The 18,647-nt window shown below is 33.6% G+C and overlaps 1 protein-coding gene across 4 annotated transcripts in view; it reads left to right on the top strand.

Moving 5' to 3' along the window:
- The window catches only part of Lin54 (lin-54 DREAM MuvB core complex component), a 73,890-nt gene that overhangs the window by 40,501 nt on the left and 14,742 nt on the right, over positions 1–18,647 (top strand). For all 4 annotated transcript variants that reach the window (XM_076863872.2, XM_076863873.2, XM_076863876.2 and 1 more), the window contains exon 5: positions 15,109–15,325. In XM_076863872.2, the coding sequence (XP_076719987.2) occupies positions 15,109–15,325 (217 nt within the window). The remainder of the gene's footprint in view (positions 1–15,108; positions 15,326–18,647) is intronic.

The raw sequence follows: 18,647 nt of genomic DNA, 5'->3' as shown, positions 1-18,647 counted from the left end.
TCCTGGGTAGTTTTTATTTTATTTTGTTGTTATTATTATTTTTTGTAGTTAATGGAAATGTAATTGCTTGCCTGATTTCTATTTCAGGTAATTCGCCATTGGCATTTAGCATATAGCTACAGGTTTTTCTATGCTGATTTGTGTCCTGCAACTTTGCTGAATTCATTTATTGTTATAGTTTTTTGGTGGAGTCTTATGTACTTATGTTGCATAAGAGTGGGGAAAGTAGGCATCCTGTTTTGTTGGATTCAGTTTGCTAGTTTTTTTTTTAAAGGATTTTTGCATCTGTGGATATTGACTTGTAGCTTTCTTTTTTAAATTTGTCTGGTTTGGGTATCAGAGGAAAGCTGGTCTTGTAGAGTAAATTTGGGAGAATTATTTCCTCTTTAATATTTTGGAATAACTTAAGAAAAGTTAGTAATAGTTATAGTTTAAATGTTTGGTTGAAATTGGCACTAAAGCCATCTCGTCTTGGACGGTTTTTTGATGAAAGACTTTTTATTACTATTTCAATCTCATTACATGTTTGCTAGTAGTCTGCACAAGTTTTCTTTTCCTTCATGATTCAATCTTGTAAAAATGTATGTGTCCAGAAATTTGTTTATTTCTTCTAGGTTATAAAATTTGTTGGTGTGTAGTTTACTCACAATCTCTAATGATTCTTTGTATTTCTGTGGTTTTGGTTGCAATATCACTTTTCATCTCCAATTTTATTTATTTATTTTTCTTTTACTTTTTCTTTTACTCTCTTTTTCTTAGTCTAGCTAAAGGCTTGTCACTTTTGTTCATCTTCAAAGAATCAGCTCTTCATTTGTTCATCTTCTGTATTGCATCTTTAGTCTATATTTCTTTTATTTCTGCTCTGTTCTTTAGTTCTTTCACTAATTTTGGGCTTGGTTTGTTCATGTTTTTCTAATTTTTTGAGATTTAATGATAGGTTATTAGTGACTGTTCATTTTTGAAATTAATTAATTAATTTTTGTGGTGCTAGAGATTGAATCCAGGGTCTCATGCTAAGTACTTATTTTTTTACTGAGCTACCACCCTAACCCTTCTGGTTTTTTAATGTAGTACTGATTGCTATAAACTTTCCTCTTTGTAATGCTTTTGTTGTATACCATGGGTTTTGGTGTCTTATGTCCCCATTTTCATTTATTTCAAGAAATTTTAAAATTTCTTTATCTATTGGTTATTTAAGAGTGAGTTGTTGAATTTTGATGTATTTGTATGGTTTTCAAAGTATCTTAAAATTATCATAAAAATAGGAAATCAGAGAGAGAGAGAGAGAAAAACAGGGAATATAAAAAACTCTACACTTGTATTCCATTCCTCTATTATCAATTTTTGATATTTCATATCTTTTTGTATTCCCCATCTTGGCATGAAATATGCTAATCTTTTTTGTTTGTTTTTTTAACCAGAAGAGAGCCAGATTGGCTATGTTAATGTCATACAAATAATGTAAGAACTTGACAAAATCCAATGCTCTTTGGTAATAAAAGCAGTCAATAAACTAGAAATAGAAATTACCTCAGTACAGTTAAGGCAAAATATGAAAAACTCACAGCCAACTTCATGAAATATGCAAAACCTTGTTGATGTATTTCCTAGTAAAGGGAAAATGAGTGACTCTCCAAGTTATTAAAATTTCTTTTGTAGCTCAGATAGATTTCAACATTTTTTTTCTATTAAGTTGAAGGAGACTTTGATGGGTTTATAGACAATTAAAATTAATTTCTTTTCAGGCACGGTGATCCATGCCTGTAGTGTTGGCCCTTTGGTAGGAGGATCATTTGAGTCCAGGAATTTTAGGGCAACTTGGGAACATGTGAGGACCTAATACTTAAAAAAAAAAAAAGGGAATTATTAACAGTTTGATTTTTGGTATAAAATCAGAAGAAATTCAGGGTATTAATGTAGATTGTTACAGTAAATATCCTTGTGTTCATACATGCTTAGCTGTGAGAACAGTGTTTATATTTATTAAAAAATAGGAATACGGGCTGGGGTTGTGGCTCCGTGGTAGAGCGCTTGCTTAGCTCGTTCGAGCCCTGGGTTTGATCCTCAGCACCACATAAAAATCAATAAATAAAATAAAGGTATAAAAAATTATTAAAAAATTATTAAAAAAATAGGAATATGATTGTTCCTAAACAATCATTTTTACTCTGGCAGTACGTAATATTCATTATGGTTAGAAAAAGTAATTTTTAAAAATAAATTCCATTCATCTAATAAAAGATGCATTAAACCTTTTTATGTTGTAACAGTCACATTTGTAACATAGTTTTATTGCCTTGGTTAATTGTATTGTTAACCTATAGATGAAATTATTTAACATAGAACATTGATTTTAAGTTTTCAATTTTTTTTTATTTTTATTTTTTAGTTTTGGGTGGACACAATTTCTTTTTTTTAATGTAGTTGGACACAATATCTTTATTTTATTTATTTATTTTTATTTGATGCTAAGGATCGAACCCAGGGCCATGCACGTGCTAGGCAAGTACTCTACCGCTAACCCCAGCCCACAATATCTTTATTTTATATTTATGTAGTGCTGAGGATTGAACCCGGTGCCTCATGCATACTAGGCAAGCACTCTACCACAACACCAGACAAGTTTTCAATTTTTATACACATTTTTGTTTCAGAGAAGCATGATAGAAGAATTTCAAGCATAAAAATGTTACATTAAGATGAAATTTTGAGAGGATGTACAATTAAATACAAGTTCACAGAAGAGAAGGAAAATTAAAATTCTGACTATTAAATAATGTTTTTTTTTTTTTGTTTGTTTGTTTGCTTTTTTTGGTGGTACTGGGGACTGTACCCAAGGGCATTTTACCACTGAGCTGAATATTCTGCTGACCTGTGGGGTCCTGCTGCCAAGTTTTTAAAAATATTATTGCTAGAAATTTAAAATATCTTAAGTTGAAATACTATAATTAACCTAATGTACTTTACATCTACCTTTAGAATTAAGAGCTTACCTTATTTTCATATCTGTTTCTAATTTTAAGTTAATTATATTATTTTATCTGTAGATATTTCTTTATGTATAAAAAATTGGGGCTCTTTTTTTTCTTCTTTTTTAGCAAAAACTTATCTTTCAATGTTATTTACAACCTATGTTGTATTCACATTTCTATATTTACATTGTGTTTGAATTGAAATCCAATCCTATATGTCTATTTTATAGTTTATAAATGATTAATATTTCTCTTAGTTCATCTCCTTCTTTACTTTTTTTTTTTAATCCAAATTGGGTTGTTTATATACTATAGTTTGTTATTGGATTCAGCTGATTGCATATCTCTAATCTCTCGATTCTGCCATTTAGTTTGGAGGTTTCCTGGAACCCAGATGGCTCCTGTACCTTTAGACTGTACATGTATTTTGTAGATATTTTCTCCCTATCTATGCTTGCCTTTTCGTTCTCTGAAGAGTACTATGTGTGTACGTGTGTACGGTGGCAGTAGGGGGTAGTGGGGGTGTGTTGCAGAGCAGACATTTTAAATTGTAATGAAGTTTGACTTACAAAAAAAATTGTGTGTGTGTGTGTGTGTGTGTGTTGGTTGTGCTTTGGGTAGTGTATCTAAAAAGTCATCACCAAACTACCTAAAATTTCTCCTGTGTTATCTTCAAGAAGTTTTTAGTTTTGCATTTTATGCTTAGGTCTATTTTCTGTATGTGCAATGTATAAGAGCTGTGTTGAGTTCTATTTTTGGGGTGCTATGTCAGGTGAGTGTTCTGTTGTACCTATATGGTTTGTTCAAAGACTGTTCTTTCTCCGCTTAATTGCCTTTGGGCCTTTGTCAAATTTCAATTGACTACATAAGATATGAGTTCTACTTTTGTGCTCTCCTGTTCATCCACCATCTCTGGTGTTTGCCATTCTAACTGATTAAAAGATCTCTCACAGGTCTGTATTTTTAAAAACTAGGCATATCATTTTGTCTTCTAGATACTTCTGTGTATTCTGATGGCTTTTGTGGTGTTTGCCTTTTTTTTCCTTATGACACTTTAAAGATTCATAGTATAATAAAGACATTATTCCTTTGAATTAATGTGATTATGGACATTTTTCTTAGTTGGCTTTGTTTTTTGTTTTGTAGAAATTTCACACTTTAAATTAGTTTAAATGTCCATTTTTAAGTCAAGCTTAGGCAAGTCTTCTTTATTCTTCTATTTAAAAATATTCCTCCATTTTTGGGCTGGGGATAAAGCTCGGTTGGTAGAGTGCTCACCTCCCATGCACAAGGGCCTGGGTTCAATCCCCAGCACCACCAGGGGGAAAAAAAAAAAAGGTATGAGCTTACCTTAAGTAATAAAAGAAACTCTGAAATTTGTATAAAAATTATTCTTTGGTTTTATTTATTTATTTGGTATTGAGGATTGAACCCAGGGGTGCTTAACCATTGAGCCACATCCCAGCCCTTTTTTTTGTATTTTTTATGAGGTAGGGTCTCACTGAGTTGTTAAGTGTCTCACTGGCTTTGAACTCATGATCCTCCTGCCTCAGCCACCCCAGCTGCTGGAATTACACGCATGCGCTGCTGTGCCTGGCTATTTCCTTTATTTTTTACACATAACAATTATGTACGAGAACCCAGTGTATTTGCATGCACCTGTAATTCCAGTTACTTGGGAGGCTAAAGTGGGGAGTATCTATCAGTTGAGCCCAGAAGTTGGAGACCAGCCTGGACAATCCAGTGAGAGCTCTTCTCAAAGATGAAAATTAAGTATAAGAACAGATATATTTATTCTTATTTTCTAAATTTCACGAAATGATTAAATTGTTTTATTTTATTATTTGGCTATCATTTGAATCTTAACTGATTTAAATTTTTTTTGTAGTTGTAGATGGATAGAATGCCTCTACTTTATTATTAATTATTAATTAATTTATTTTTTAACATGGTGCTAAGGATCAAACCCAGTGCCTCACACATGCTAGGCAAATGCTTTGCCACTGAGCTGCAGCCCTAGCCATTCTGACTGATTTTTGTAACTGATTTTGCAAGTGGATACCTGGTTTTCTATTCAGTAGCTTATCATGGTAAAATATATATGACATCGGATTTACAATCTTATCCATTTTTAAGTATACAATTTAGTGGTATTAAGTATATTCATATTGTTCTGCAACCATTACTACCATCCATCTCCAAAACTTTTTTTTTTGTAATTTTTTTTTAGTTGTTCAAAGACCTTTATTTATTTTACGTGGTGCTGAGAATGGAACCCAGTGCCTCACACATGCCAGACAAGTGCGCTACCGCTGAGCCACAACCCTCCAAAACTCTTTTCATCTTGTGACACCCAGTTTCTCTACATATTAAACAATAACTTTCATTCTACTCTTCCCTTTCCTGCTTCCATGATCTTGTTTACTCTCTGTACCTCAGATAAATGGAATGACACAATATTTGTCTTTTTGCAGTGAGTTCATTTTACTTATCATGATAATGCCTCAGGGTTCATCCACATCATGTCATGTATCAGAATTTTCTTCATTTTTTAGAACTAACTAATATTTCATTGTATTTATATGTCATATTGTGCTTATTCATTCATTTGCCTAGGGTCACTTCTACTACCTTTTTAGGCTTTTATGAATAATGCTGTTGTTAACATGGGTGTACAATCCTTTAAGACCTTCCTTTTGCTTGGGATGGTGGTGCATGCCTGTAAACCCAGCTACTGGGGAGGCTGAGGCAGGCTGAGACTGAGAATTGCAAAATTGAGGCCATCCTGGGAAACTGAACAAGATCCTGTCTCAAAATAAAATTTAAAAGGGCTAGGAGTGAAGCTTGGTGGTAGAGCACTTGCCTAACAAGCACAAGGTCATGGGTTCCATTGTCAGTACTACAAAACAAATAAACAAATAGCAATAACAAAATTCTTTTGAGTATATATCCAAAAGTGTAATTGCTAGATCATATGATGATTCTATTTTTAATTTTTCAAGGGACTGTCATACTGTTTTCCACAGTGGCTGTACCATTCTGTATTCCCACCAATGTTACAGGAGGGGTCCAATTTCTCTAAGTCCTTTGCCAACACTTATCATTATTTATTGTTATTTTTTGGTGGTACTAGGGATTGAACCCAGGGGTACCACTGAGTTATATCTTGAGCTCTTTTTTTTTTTTTTTTTTAGTTGTAGTTGCACACAATACCTTTATTTATTTGTGGTGCTGAGGGTTGAACCCAGAGCCTCACATGTGCTAGGCGAGCACTCTACCACTGAGCCTCAGCCCCAGCTTCTCGAGCTCTTTTTAATATATTTTGAGACAGGGTCTTGTTAAGTTCCCCAAGCTGGTCTTGAACTTGGCAATCCTCCTGCCTCAGCCTCTTGAAATGCTGTTGTTACAGGCATGAGCCACTATGCTTGCTACTTATTATTTTTTACAGAAACCATTCTAATTGGTGTGAGGTGGTATTTTGTACTTTTGATTCCCATTTCCCTAGTGATTAGAGATAGTAAGCATCTTTTCATGTGCTTATTGGCCATTCTTATTTGGAGAGATGTCTACCCAAGTTCTTTGCCCATTTTTGAATGAGATTGTTTATTTTCTAGAGACAGTTTTATTAGTTTACTGTATATTTATTTTTCTAGAAAACCTATTACTCTAAATTTAAAAAGAATTAACATTGTCATTTAGTAAAATAGCAGTTATAATAAACAAGCATTATGCTGCTTTAATTTTTTAATTATTTAAAAAGTGTTTTTATGAAAGCATTAGTGGAATTCATTTTGACATAATCATGTATGCATAGAATATAATTTGTTCCATTTCAATATCCAGTACTTCCTCTTTCTCTCCTTCCTACCCCTGTTTCTCCTCTTCTGCTCTGCTAGTCTTCCCTCAATTGTTTTTCTTTCTTTCTTTCTTTTTTTTTTTTTTTTCAGTTTTAGGTGGAAAAGTATAGCATCTTTAATGCACAAAATTTAAAACTTCATGTTCAACTTGTCTATTTTTTTCTTTTATTTTCTGCACCTTTGGTATGGTACCCAAGAAATCATTCTGAGCCAGTGTTATGAAACTTTTGCCTTTTGTTTTCTTTTAGGAATTTTCTTTTAGGAAATAGGTAGATTTAACTTATACATTCAGTTCATGTATCCCCCTCTTTTTTTTAAACTGGGTTTGATCCCCAGCATAGCCACACACACAAATACACAAATAGATTATTCATCCTTGTCACTATAGTCCATAACTATGAATAAAAGATAAGTTGGGTTAATAGCCGTGAAAAGATGGCAAATAAATGGGTTATACCTATTTTATCTGTCAATAAGTCAGTGTCGAAAGTACTAATGGCCGTCTCAAGGTTTGATTCTGTCATTACTGATGTAATACATATAATGTTTATCTGTTTATCTTTTCTTCAAACTTTCTCAGTTGTTTCTTTTTTTAGCTTGAAGACATTTTGAAGGTTGCACATTTGCATCTTCATAGGATTATTTATTTCATTTTATTATTTATTTTTTTAATTTTTAATTTTTTTAGTTGTAGATGGACACAATATCATTATTTTATTTATTTATTTTTATGTGGTGCTGAGGATCGAACCCAGGGCTTCACACATGCTAGGCAAGTACTTTCCTACTGAGCCACAGCCCCAACCCATATTATTTATTTTTTAATGCACTACTGGTGATAGAACCCAGGTGTGCTCTACCACTAAGCTACACCGCCCCCATTCCTTTTCATTTTTTTCAGATAAGAGTCTCGATAAGTTGCTAAGGCTAGCTTTGGACTTGTGATCCTTCTGCCCTAATCTCTTTAGTAGCTGGGGCTACTGGTGTACATCACCATGCCCGGCAGGTTTATTTAATGTTTAAATAAATTTATAAATAAACTTATAGTTTATGTAAACATAGTCATGGTGATAAACTCTATAAACAGTCACAGATTTTATGAAAATTTATGATAGATAGGTGTCCTTACAAATGCAGTGCATTTTGATAATGATTGAGCCTTATTTATATCTATATTCCTAAACTTACCAAGTGAAAAAGACTGGTAAGTTTTAAAGTAAAAGAAGAATGTTTTATTTCTCTTTTTATTTTAGGTATATCTGTAATTAAGGATTTTTGGCATTTGCCAATTAGAAAATAATGATCAAAGAAATCTTAAGTTATTATATCTCTAAATAGAAATAGCTTAGGAAATAATGTATATTAAAAAATCTTTCACTGGGCACAGTGGTATATTACTGTACACTCTGGAGGCTGAGATCAGCAAGTCCAAGTACAGCTTCAGCAACTTAGTGAGGCACTAAGCAACTTAGTGAGACCCTATCTAAAAATAAAAAAAAATAAAAAGATCTGGTTGTAGCTCAGTGGTAAACCCCCTGGGTTTAATTCTCAATTGCGATGGGGGGGTAATTGGAAGAGGGTTCTGGGGATTACATCCATCAATGAGCTACATCCCCACCCCACTTTTGGTACTGGTGATTGAACCCAGGGTTGATTTACCACTGATTGACATCCCCAGCCCTTTTTGTTTTTGTTTTGTGATAAGTCTCTAAGTTACCTGGGCTGACCTTGAACTTTCAATCCTCCTGCTTTAGCTTTCCAAATAGCTTAGCTTTGAGGCCAATCACTCATATTTAACATAGTTATTTTCAATTTAAATTGGGACAGTTTTTAACCTAGCTGTTGAAGATGTAGTTCAGACCTGGCATGGTTGCACAGTCCTGTAATCTCAGCTCTTTGGGAGGCTGAGGCAGGAGGATCACAAATTCAGGGCCAGCCCAGGCAACTAAGCAAGACCCTATCTAAAAAAAAATTTTAAAAGTATGTGTGTGTGGGGTGGGGTACTGGGGTTATATTTCAGGGGTAGAGTTCTTTCCTAGTATGTGTGAGGCCCTATATCAATTCTTAGTGCCACCAAAAAAAAAAAAAAAAAGATGTCTTTTGGGAAATAGAATGTACATGAAGTGGAATATGTTCAGAGAAGCATTCATATGGAATTTTCATGCTGCTGTAATTAAAGGAAGGGGAAGACCTATGACAGTTCTCTCAAGCAATGAAGCATCATTTTAATGCTTCCTTTACTAGTTTTAAGCATTAACTTTATGTTACTTAGTACTTTAGATATTAAAATATTTGCCTTATTTGGTGGTTGACAAAGGGGTAATGCACTACTCTTTATAAACATATAAATGTTTATAAAGAATAGTGCAAGGGAGATTCTTTGGTGATAAGGAATTTTGTGTTCTGATAGTGGTATTGATTACATGAATATACAAATGACAAAATTATCCATATAAATTTTAAAAAACACATATAAAAACTGATAAAATCTGAATATAATCTGTTTTATAGTTTAGTCGGTGATGTTTTACCAGACATCAGTTTTCTGGTTTTGATAATATTCAATGGTTAGTAAAATGTTAGTCTTTTGGAAGAAGCTAGGGAGAGGTTATAGGGGTTAATGTAATAACTTCTTGTGAGTCTGTAATTATTATAATATTTAGTGTATTAATTAATAATGTTTAGTATATTAATTAAAAAATACTTCTGTGTTTCTTAATGGCAGGTGTTTGACTTTCATTCTTAACAGAATTGTCAGTGACTGGATGCTATTTAACTCTTTTTAAATTCTCCCAGAAAAGTACCATTTTGACATTTTCTGTAGTTTAATTACTTAACCAGAGTCGTTTCCACAACTTGTGGAAACTAGATTAAAACCTCAAAAGTCTGAATGTTCTGTTTTGGCTGCAGAATCAGTATGTTGCAGACCAACATTCTCACCAAGAATAACTAAAAAGCAGAATTAGGGGCTGGGGATTTGGCTCAAGCGGTAGCGCGCTCGCCTGGCATGCGTGCGGCCCGGGTTTGATCCTCAGCACCACATGCAAACAAAGATGTTGTGTCCGCCTATAACTAAAATAAAATAAATAATAAAATTTAAAAAAAAAAAGCAGAATTAAATTTGTTTTTTTTAATATATATATTTATATATATGATTTATTTTTACATGGTGCTAAGGATTGAACCCAGTGCCTCACACATGCTAGGCAAGCACTCTACCAATGAGCTACAACCCAAGACCCTAAATATGTTTTAATAATCTCTTTGAAGGCATTGGAGACATACCAAGGGAGCCAGGATTTCAGAGGCCACCATCTTGAATTAAGGGGAACCTAAAGAGGTTACTTATGTTCAGTGAGAATTGGCCCCCTAGGACATTGGCTGAGTTGTAAGTTGTGGCTGAAAGATTGAAAAGGTGAGCAGAAAGTTGTCATGGAAAGATTGAGGAGCTGAGCAGATCTGTCTGTCTTACAGGTCCTGTGGACAAAATCTTGGGTTTAGGCTCCAACAAGGAGAAGGAATCCTCACAAACTTTCAAAGTTTTCTAGTGTTATATGAAGGAAAAGAGGGCTAGATACAAACAAGGCTTCACAAGGATTGAAGTCAACTTGAGATGGCCTCAATTTGTGATTGGCTTGGGAAAATATGCTCTTAACTCTGAACTACATTCCTAAAGCCAAAGTGAATTCTCTCTTGAAGCATATAGCATAATTCAGAGCCTGAAATTATCTCCTTAATTTTTTTTTAACAGTAAACAGTCTTCAGTCATACAGGAGACTAGACCAAATTATTCAAATCCAAGATATACTGGTAAAGGAATTTAATTAGACTCAGACTTAAATAACTAAGATTAATGTTAATTAAAAAATTTATTTAGCAAGGTGAACAATTTCAGCAGTCAAGTAGAAACTATGAAAAGGAATCAGATGAATATTTTAAACTCCAAACTGATATAAGAACTCAGTAGATGAGTTTATCAACAGATCAGATACAGATCAAGAAAACGTTAGATATTTTGAAACTTTCTCATCAGTAGACCCACACTTAAGGAAATCCCGTAGTGAATTATTAAAGCAGTAGGAAAATGATCCCAGGCATGCAGCAATAAGGGTAAGTTTATAGACGTAACTAAATGAATATCTTTTTTTTAAAAAAAAATTTTTTAGTTTTAGATGGACAAAATAACTTTATTTTATTTATTTATTTTTTTATGTGGTGCTAAGGATCAAATGCAGTGCTTTACACATTTGAGGCAAGTGCTCTACCACTGAACCACAATCTCAGCCCCTAAATGAATAGCTCATAAAGTTTAAATTATATAAAATTAAAATATTTAATAGTAGCGCAAAGTTGGAGCAAAAAGTAAATGGATATAGTGTTCTCTGTTTCTTTTATTCAGTAGTATGTGAAGGACTAACTTATAGTCCTACATTTTATATTATAATATCTAGCATAGCCATTTAAAGAAAAGTAACGTAATATATAAGTAACAAGCTAATATGGGGGAAATGAAATAATAACTTTTTCTTTTTTACTTTCTTTATGGAGGGAAATTTATACCCCTAACCCCAATAAAATATTTAGTCCAAAAGAATATAAGAAAGGAGAGAAAAAGGAACAGAAGAGGTAGTTCAAATGGAAGATAGTATACTAATTGATTTAAATCCAAATATTTAACTATACTAAATGTAAAGACTTACATAATATTAAAAATATATTCAGTTCTGATCTTTTTCTTAAAGAAAACCAGTTATGTACAGCTTGCAGTTATGACTTCATGTTTAGGATACATTAAAAATTGAATATAAAGAGAGAAAAAAGAACATTGATAAAAGAAATTGAAAAAGACACAAATAAATGGAACAATATCTCATGCTCATAAATTGGAAGAATTAGTATTGTTCAAATGTCCATATTACCCAGAGCAATCTACAGATTCAGTTCAACTCCTTCAACATCCCAATGGCATTCTTCACAGAATGAAAAACAATTCTAAAAAAATCCTGAGGTTCATAAGGAATCATGAAGATCCCAAAGCCAAAACAATTCTGAGAAAGAGAAATCAGAGGCATCACACTTCCTGATTTTAAATTATATTGTAAAGCTATAATAATAAAACAGTATGGTATTGGCATGAAAGCAGACACATAGACCAGGGGAACAGAATGGAAAGTCCAGAAATAAATACAAATATATATTCAACTAATTTTTGACAAGAGGACAATGGGAAGCAAACAGTCTTTAGTAAACGGTGCTGGGAAAACTAGATTTTCACATACAAAAAAATGAAATTGGATCCTTATACTATGCACAAAAATCAATTAAAATAAAATCAACTCAAGATGGATTAAAGACCTAGATGTAAGAGCTGAAACTATAAAACTCCTATAAGAGAACCTAGGGAAAAAGCTCCTGGATATTGGCCTTGACAATGATTTGTTTTTGGTAGGGGGATATTGTACCAAAAAAATCATGCTACAATAAAATAAATAATAAATGGGAATCCATCAACCTAAAAATCTTAGTAACAAAGAAGACAACAAATGAATTGACAGCCTACAGATTGGGAAGAAATGTTTATAAATCATATATCTGATAAGAGGTTAATATCTAAAATATATAAAGACCTCGTATAACTCAATAATAGAAAAATAAATAACTCAATTATCAAAATGGGAAAAGGGACTGACCAGATTTTTCTCCCAAGAAGATATAAAAATGATACCTATAATTTCATGTATTCAGGAGGCTGAGGCAGGAGAATCACTAGGCCAGCCAGCAACTTAGTCCCTCAGCAATTTGACAAGACCCTATATCAAAATTTAAAAATTGAAAAGGTCTGGAGATGCAAGCTAGTGATACAGCATCTTTGGGTAATCCCTAGTACCAAACAACAACAAAAAAAGCAGACTTATAAAAGGTAATCAGCATCATTAATTGTTAGGGAAATGTAAATCAAAATCACTGTGAGATGCCATCTCATGCCCTTTAGAATGGCTGTTAACAAAAAGTCAAAAGGTAAATATGGTGATGAGAGAAGGGAATCTTTACACACTGGTGATTGGAATGCAAATTGATGCAGCCATTTTGGAAAACCATATGAAAGTTTCTAAAGAAATTTAAAAAATAAGCTGTTTGGTTTATTGCATACCAGAAATTCAGCTACTTGGGAAACTGAGATGGGAGTTTGAGATCACCCTGGGAAAACAGCAAGACTCCACCTCAAGGCTGGGGATGGGAATGAGGGGGTGGGGCCATAACAACCATATGGCCCAGCAATCCCTCTTCTGGGCATATGACCAAAGGAAATGAAATCAGCAACCTGTGTTCATTGCAGCATTCACAGTAGCATATATATATATATTTAACAAGAATCCCAAATACAGTATAAAACCTATAATAAATAACTGTAATATATATATATATATATATATATATATATCTTAAATATACACAGTAAAATTTATTTTAAAAAAAGATAATATGTCTAGGTGTGGTGGCTCATGTCCATAATCCTAAGGACTCTGGAGGCCGAGGCAGGAGGATTATGTGTTCAAAGTCAGCTTCAGCAAAAGCAAGGCTCTAAGCAACTCGAGACCTTGTCTCTAAATAAAATTCAAAATAGAGCTGGGGATGTGGCTCAATGGTCAAGTGCCCCAGAATTCAATTCCTGGTACCCCCCCCACCCCCCAAAAAGAAGATAATGTGCCAGCTAAAATAAACCAGTCCCTGTACTTGTGCTGTGCTACACTTACCATTCAATGTAGTTTTAGAATTTTTAGTACTTCCCCCAATGCATACCAGATAGCCAAAATATATAAGTATATGCACACATATGTACATATATGTGTGTGGGTTTGTGTGTGTGTGTATATGGCAAGGATTGTATCTTGCACTATTGACTACTGTACACATTTGCCTATTGGACATATTTGCCTGATATTGTGAGTATGGCTATCTTTTTATTTTATTTTATTTATTTATTTATTTATTTATTTATTTTTTTAAATTAATTTTTATTGTAGGTTGTTCAAAACATTACATAGTTCTTGATATATCATATTTCACACTTTGATTCAAGTGGGATATGAACTCCCATTTTTACCCCATATACAGATTGCAGAATCACTTCAGTTGCACAACCATTGATTTACATATTGCCATTCTGGAGTCTGTTGTATTCTGCTGCCTTTCCTATCCTCTACTATCCCCCCTCCTATCTTTTTATTTTAAATCTGCTTTTCAGGGCCTCTGCCTAATGAGAACATGTGAACTATTTTTTGCAAAAGTAATCTCCTTTGACTGCAGAGTTTTCAAACTAAATGACATTCTCCTTTTTGCTTTTACCTGGGCTTTTATGAAAATGTTCAACAATTTCAGAATTCTTCTTTCATAAATAGTTATCTTCATGACGAATATAGACTTCCTCCATTATATTTCAATTGTCTTTTAGCATGAGGGCTTTATGTAGAAAAGGTGGGGACATAAACCTTTATAAAACAATACCATACAACAGTTCTTTGCTTTGGATGCCTGTGTGTTATATATTAGTCATAACATAAATTAGGGACATCTCAGAAATCTAGTTAACTCAGCTCTTTTTTTTTAAAGCTTTTGCAGAAGTCTCATCAGTTTATGTCTGACTGAAGGAAAGGATTAATATTAAAATAATGTATTGACTGAGATCTGATTTATCTAAAACTGGTTAGTTTCTCTGTACAAACAAAATGGGGTAATTTTGGGCTGAATTTGGCATCTTGCTAGTAGGTATTGTGGTACATGGGGAGTGGGTATTATAAGCCTCTCAGAATTGACTAGACTTTAATAAGGGTATAAGATGGGCTTTTCTTTTTCCTTTAGAACATAAAATTTATTATGGCTAATTTGGTGTTAATACCTATATCTCTTTTTCTCTCTATTGAATATAGTGCTTAATTCTGGGAGTTTTAAAAATACTCCTTGTGAATTTTACCTGATAGTATCAAGACTGTGTAAGTTTTTGCAAATTAAGTAATAATTTCTTTATAGCAAATTTTCTGACCTGGAATACTGAGGAAGTTGACTACTAGAAAAGGAGGGTAGAACTCATTAATTTTGTTTTCACTCCTGTATTCATTACTATTCTTTTTCATTTCTCTTTGAACAGGTTGTTCTTTTCAACAGCTTTTGATGAAATACAGGAGCATTCTTTATTACTTGAGCAATCATCATAAGTCAAAAGAATAGGAAAGTTAAATCCCAGATTAATGATAGCCATGTTGTGTTGTATTGTTTACTAGGCAGTGAAATCAGCTGTGCAGACCATCACTGTTGGAGGAGTGAGCACATCACAGTTTAAGACAATTATTCCTCTGGCAACTGCTCCCAATGTCCAGCAGATTCAAGTGCCTGGAAGCAAGTTTCATTATGTCCGACTTGTTACTGCCACAACAGCCAGTAGCTCAACCCAACCAGTTAGTCAGAATCCCAGTACAAACACTCAGCCTCTTCAGCAAGGTTAGTAACCATTTTTTTTTTTTTTAAAAAATAGTAATGGATGCTTTTAACATTATTAAAGATATTGGTCCTTTTCTTGCTGAAATTCTGATTTGATTGTGGCATTTCAGCTGATAGTTTGAATCAGCAGTGAAATAAAATCATAGTTGTATACAACTGTGGTATTGCATTGTACTAGAAGTTGGTAGCTGGAGGTGTGCTATAATACCAGATAATCATAATTATTTATTTGTGATTGTCTATTTTGATACTGGTCTAAAAACCTACTATTGATGCCATTGGAATAGATTTAGATGGAACCAAATTATTTATTTCAGTTTCTGAGCTATGAAGTCCCTTGATAGTGTTGAAAAAGGCAAGGATATAAATAAGAACTTAATACTGTATTTAATTTTATTTTGAGTGATACTTATTTTGAATCTAGTTAATAAAAAGTGACTAAAATGTTCCATTAGTTTGTCTAGTTGTATTTTTTTTCTAGAAGATATTTCTTTGTTTTCCTTTTGTTTTCTTTGTTTGTATTTAACCCTCCTACACCTGATACACATACACAGACACATGTGTAACCTTTCTCATGTCTATCTACTTTGAAAAAAAATTGATATGAAAGAGGGCTGGGGTTGTAGCTCAATGGTAGAGTGCTTGCCTAGCATGTTTGAGTCACTGGGTTCGATTCTCAGCACCACATATAAATAAGTAAATAAAAATAAAGGTCTATTGACAACTAAAAAATATTGTAAAAAGGATTGTTATGAAAGGATCAGAATAGTTAACAGTTGAAGGTCTAAGTTTTTCTTTGGAGGGCTGCTTTTTATTCCAGCAATGTAAAAATGTAACGGATGGCTAATGGATGACTTACTGTTTATTAGAAGTAAATAGGCTGGGTATGTTAGCTTAGTGGTAGAGCACTTGCCTAACATGCAGTAGGTTCTGGGTCCTGGGTTCTCACACTACAAAACAAAGAAGTCAGTAGAAGAATTAAAGATTAGTTGGTTCATCTTTTCATTTATTAAGTGATGAGAAATTTGGAGCTACCTACTGCTGATAGCTAGTTCAACTATTGGAAACTGTACAAGAAAAGAAACTTTCTTTTTCAAATCATTGATGGGAGAAAATGGAATAGACAGTATTTTAGTATGTGTTCTACCAAATTAGACATACCAAATTATACTTCCTAATCCCTTTTTAAGCTGACATTGAAAGAAAATATTTATTGTAGCATTCTTAATGAGAGGAAAAATGAAACTTGCATATTATTGGCTAAGGGAGTCAAGTTTTATATTCTCTCAATACTTTAAACTTAGCAAGGACCAAGAGAAATGCTACAAACCCATCTACTTAGATATCATGCTGATATAAAGAAGTCATTAGATTCTATTGGTTATATATAATGTGTGTGTGTTTTTATATTCGTATAGTTTACTGAGAGCCCATTTCCCGTGCGGTGCTAACCTTAATTAACTTATAAGAATAAGGCTTTGGTTTAAGTGATCCAGGAAGGTGGAGAAATGGGTTGGGCTGTATTTCATAAGTCTGATGTATTTACTGGTACCTTTTTTTTTTTCAACTTTATGTCCTTCTTTCTTCCCCTCTCTGCTTTTTTTCTCTTGTCCTTCTGGCAATCCCTATCCTACTCTCTGCTTCCTGGCTTCTTCCTTTTTTGCACTCCACCTTTGGTGTTGCTTCTTTGTTCTCCCCTCTCTCCCTCTGCCCCTTTCCCCTTCCTTTCTTTATACTCCTTCTAACCCACTCACATACACAACCATCCATTCAATTTCCCTAATTTCCACCTTATTTTTCTCTTTTTGTCTTTCTCTCCTGTCCCATAAAAGATTTGGCTGTATAAAATATGTTATTTTACAAAAATGATGACTAGAGATACACTAAATAGTTGCTGTAGTTCCTCAGATATATTATATTGTATCTTTCTAAGGATATAATTTCCTATAAAGGATTTACTTAAATGCAGAAAGGAATTAAGTTCACCTTGTATATTCCCCTGCCCTCCAGAGCTTTATAAAAACCAATGTTCAGGAGCTGGGGTTGTGGCTCAGTGGTGTAGTGCTTGCCTAGCATGTGTGAGGCACTGTGTTCAATTCTCAGAACTGCATATAAATAAATAAACAAAATAAAGGCCCATCAACATCTAAAAAAAAATTTTAGAAAAACCCCCAATGTTCAAAGGCTCTGTGTGTTAATTACTGACTTGCTGGCAGGCAGCGTAAAAGGACCCGGAGAGTACTTAGTTAACCTCTTCAAAATGAAATCTACCATCTTGGCAAAGGAGGAAATCAACTTAAGAAATTAAAAAAACCTCAAACACTTGCTGGTATGGTGTCTGAAGTTTGGAAGAAAACTATTCTCAAGGATTGTTTAGAGTTCTTGTTAAAGAACAAACAAACAAAAAAACAAAATAGATTATGTCAGCTTTTATGAAATGTACAGTAGTAATTAGTAATGTACACCAAGGTGAGGAGGAGGAGGAGAAACATGAACTATTGACTTAATTATATAATATCCCTTTCCCTAGCTGTTTTATAGTGTTTCTGTTTTCTGACCACTTTAGTTATATAATAGTCCTTATTCCTCAGGTTTCCGTTAAAGCTCAGTGTGCAGATACCGACCTATATTATCTCAAGTACTTAAGTTTTCTAGGGGTGTGTGTGCCTGCTCGTGTGTATATGTACGTTCATGAATGTATATGAGGAGGAGGCAGGGACAGTGCTCTATTTGATATGACAGGTCGGTCTGCATTATTTCTCTCGACCACCAGGAAGTTCCCACATTCTTCCAGTTGTTATCCGTGTCTGCACAGAACAGTAACCGTCATCTTCAAGTATCAAGTAGTGGAGGGCCTCTATTCTCCTGTGTCCCACACACGTATTTTAGTATTGCCGAGAACAATCTATAGTGGTTATTATAACTTTAGTAACACTTCAATAACCTGAGGAGAATCAAACCAGAACAGAAACATCTTTAAATTAGATATCAGATGTCACTGTTCCTTTATTTCATAGTCATACACCCTTTGAATAACAACTTTATTGAGATGCAGTTTTCATTGACACCATAAAATTCACTCTTTTAAAGCATACAATGCTGGTTTTTAGTGTATTCAAAGTTATACAACCATCACTGCTAATCAGACCTGGAGATCTCCCTAGTTTGTCACCTTTGTCTTCCTGCATCTCCCTAGTTTGTCACCTTGCTGCAACAGCCTGCTCTCTTAGATCAGATGTCTTTAAAGTTCTCTTCCAGGACTCTCTTGACTTGTCTTTAGCCTTCCAGTCTCCTTCAAAAGTATGAAAACCTTTTACTATCA

The sequence above is a fragment of the Callospermophilus lateralis genome, chromosome 8 (genome assembly GCF_048772815.1).
Source record: "Callospermophilus lateralis isolate mCalLat2 chromosome 8, mCalLat2.hap1, whole genome shotgun sequence".
Classification (NCBI taxonomy): Eukaryota; Metazoa; Chordata; class Mammalia; order Rodentia; family Sciuridae; genus Callospermophilus; species Callospermophilus lateralis.
Note: the sequence above shows the minus strand (reverse complement) of the source record. Positions and strands in the feature narration are given on the sequence as shown.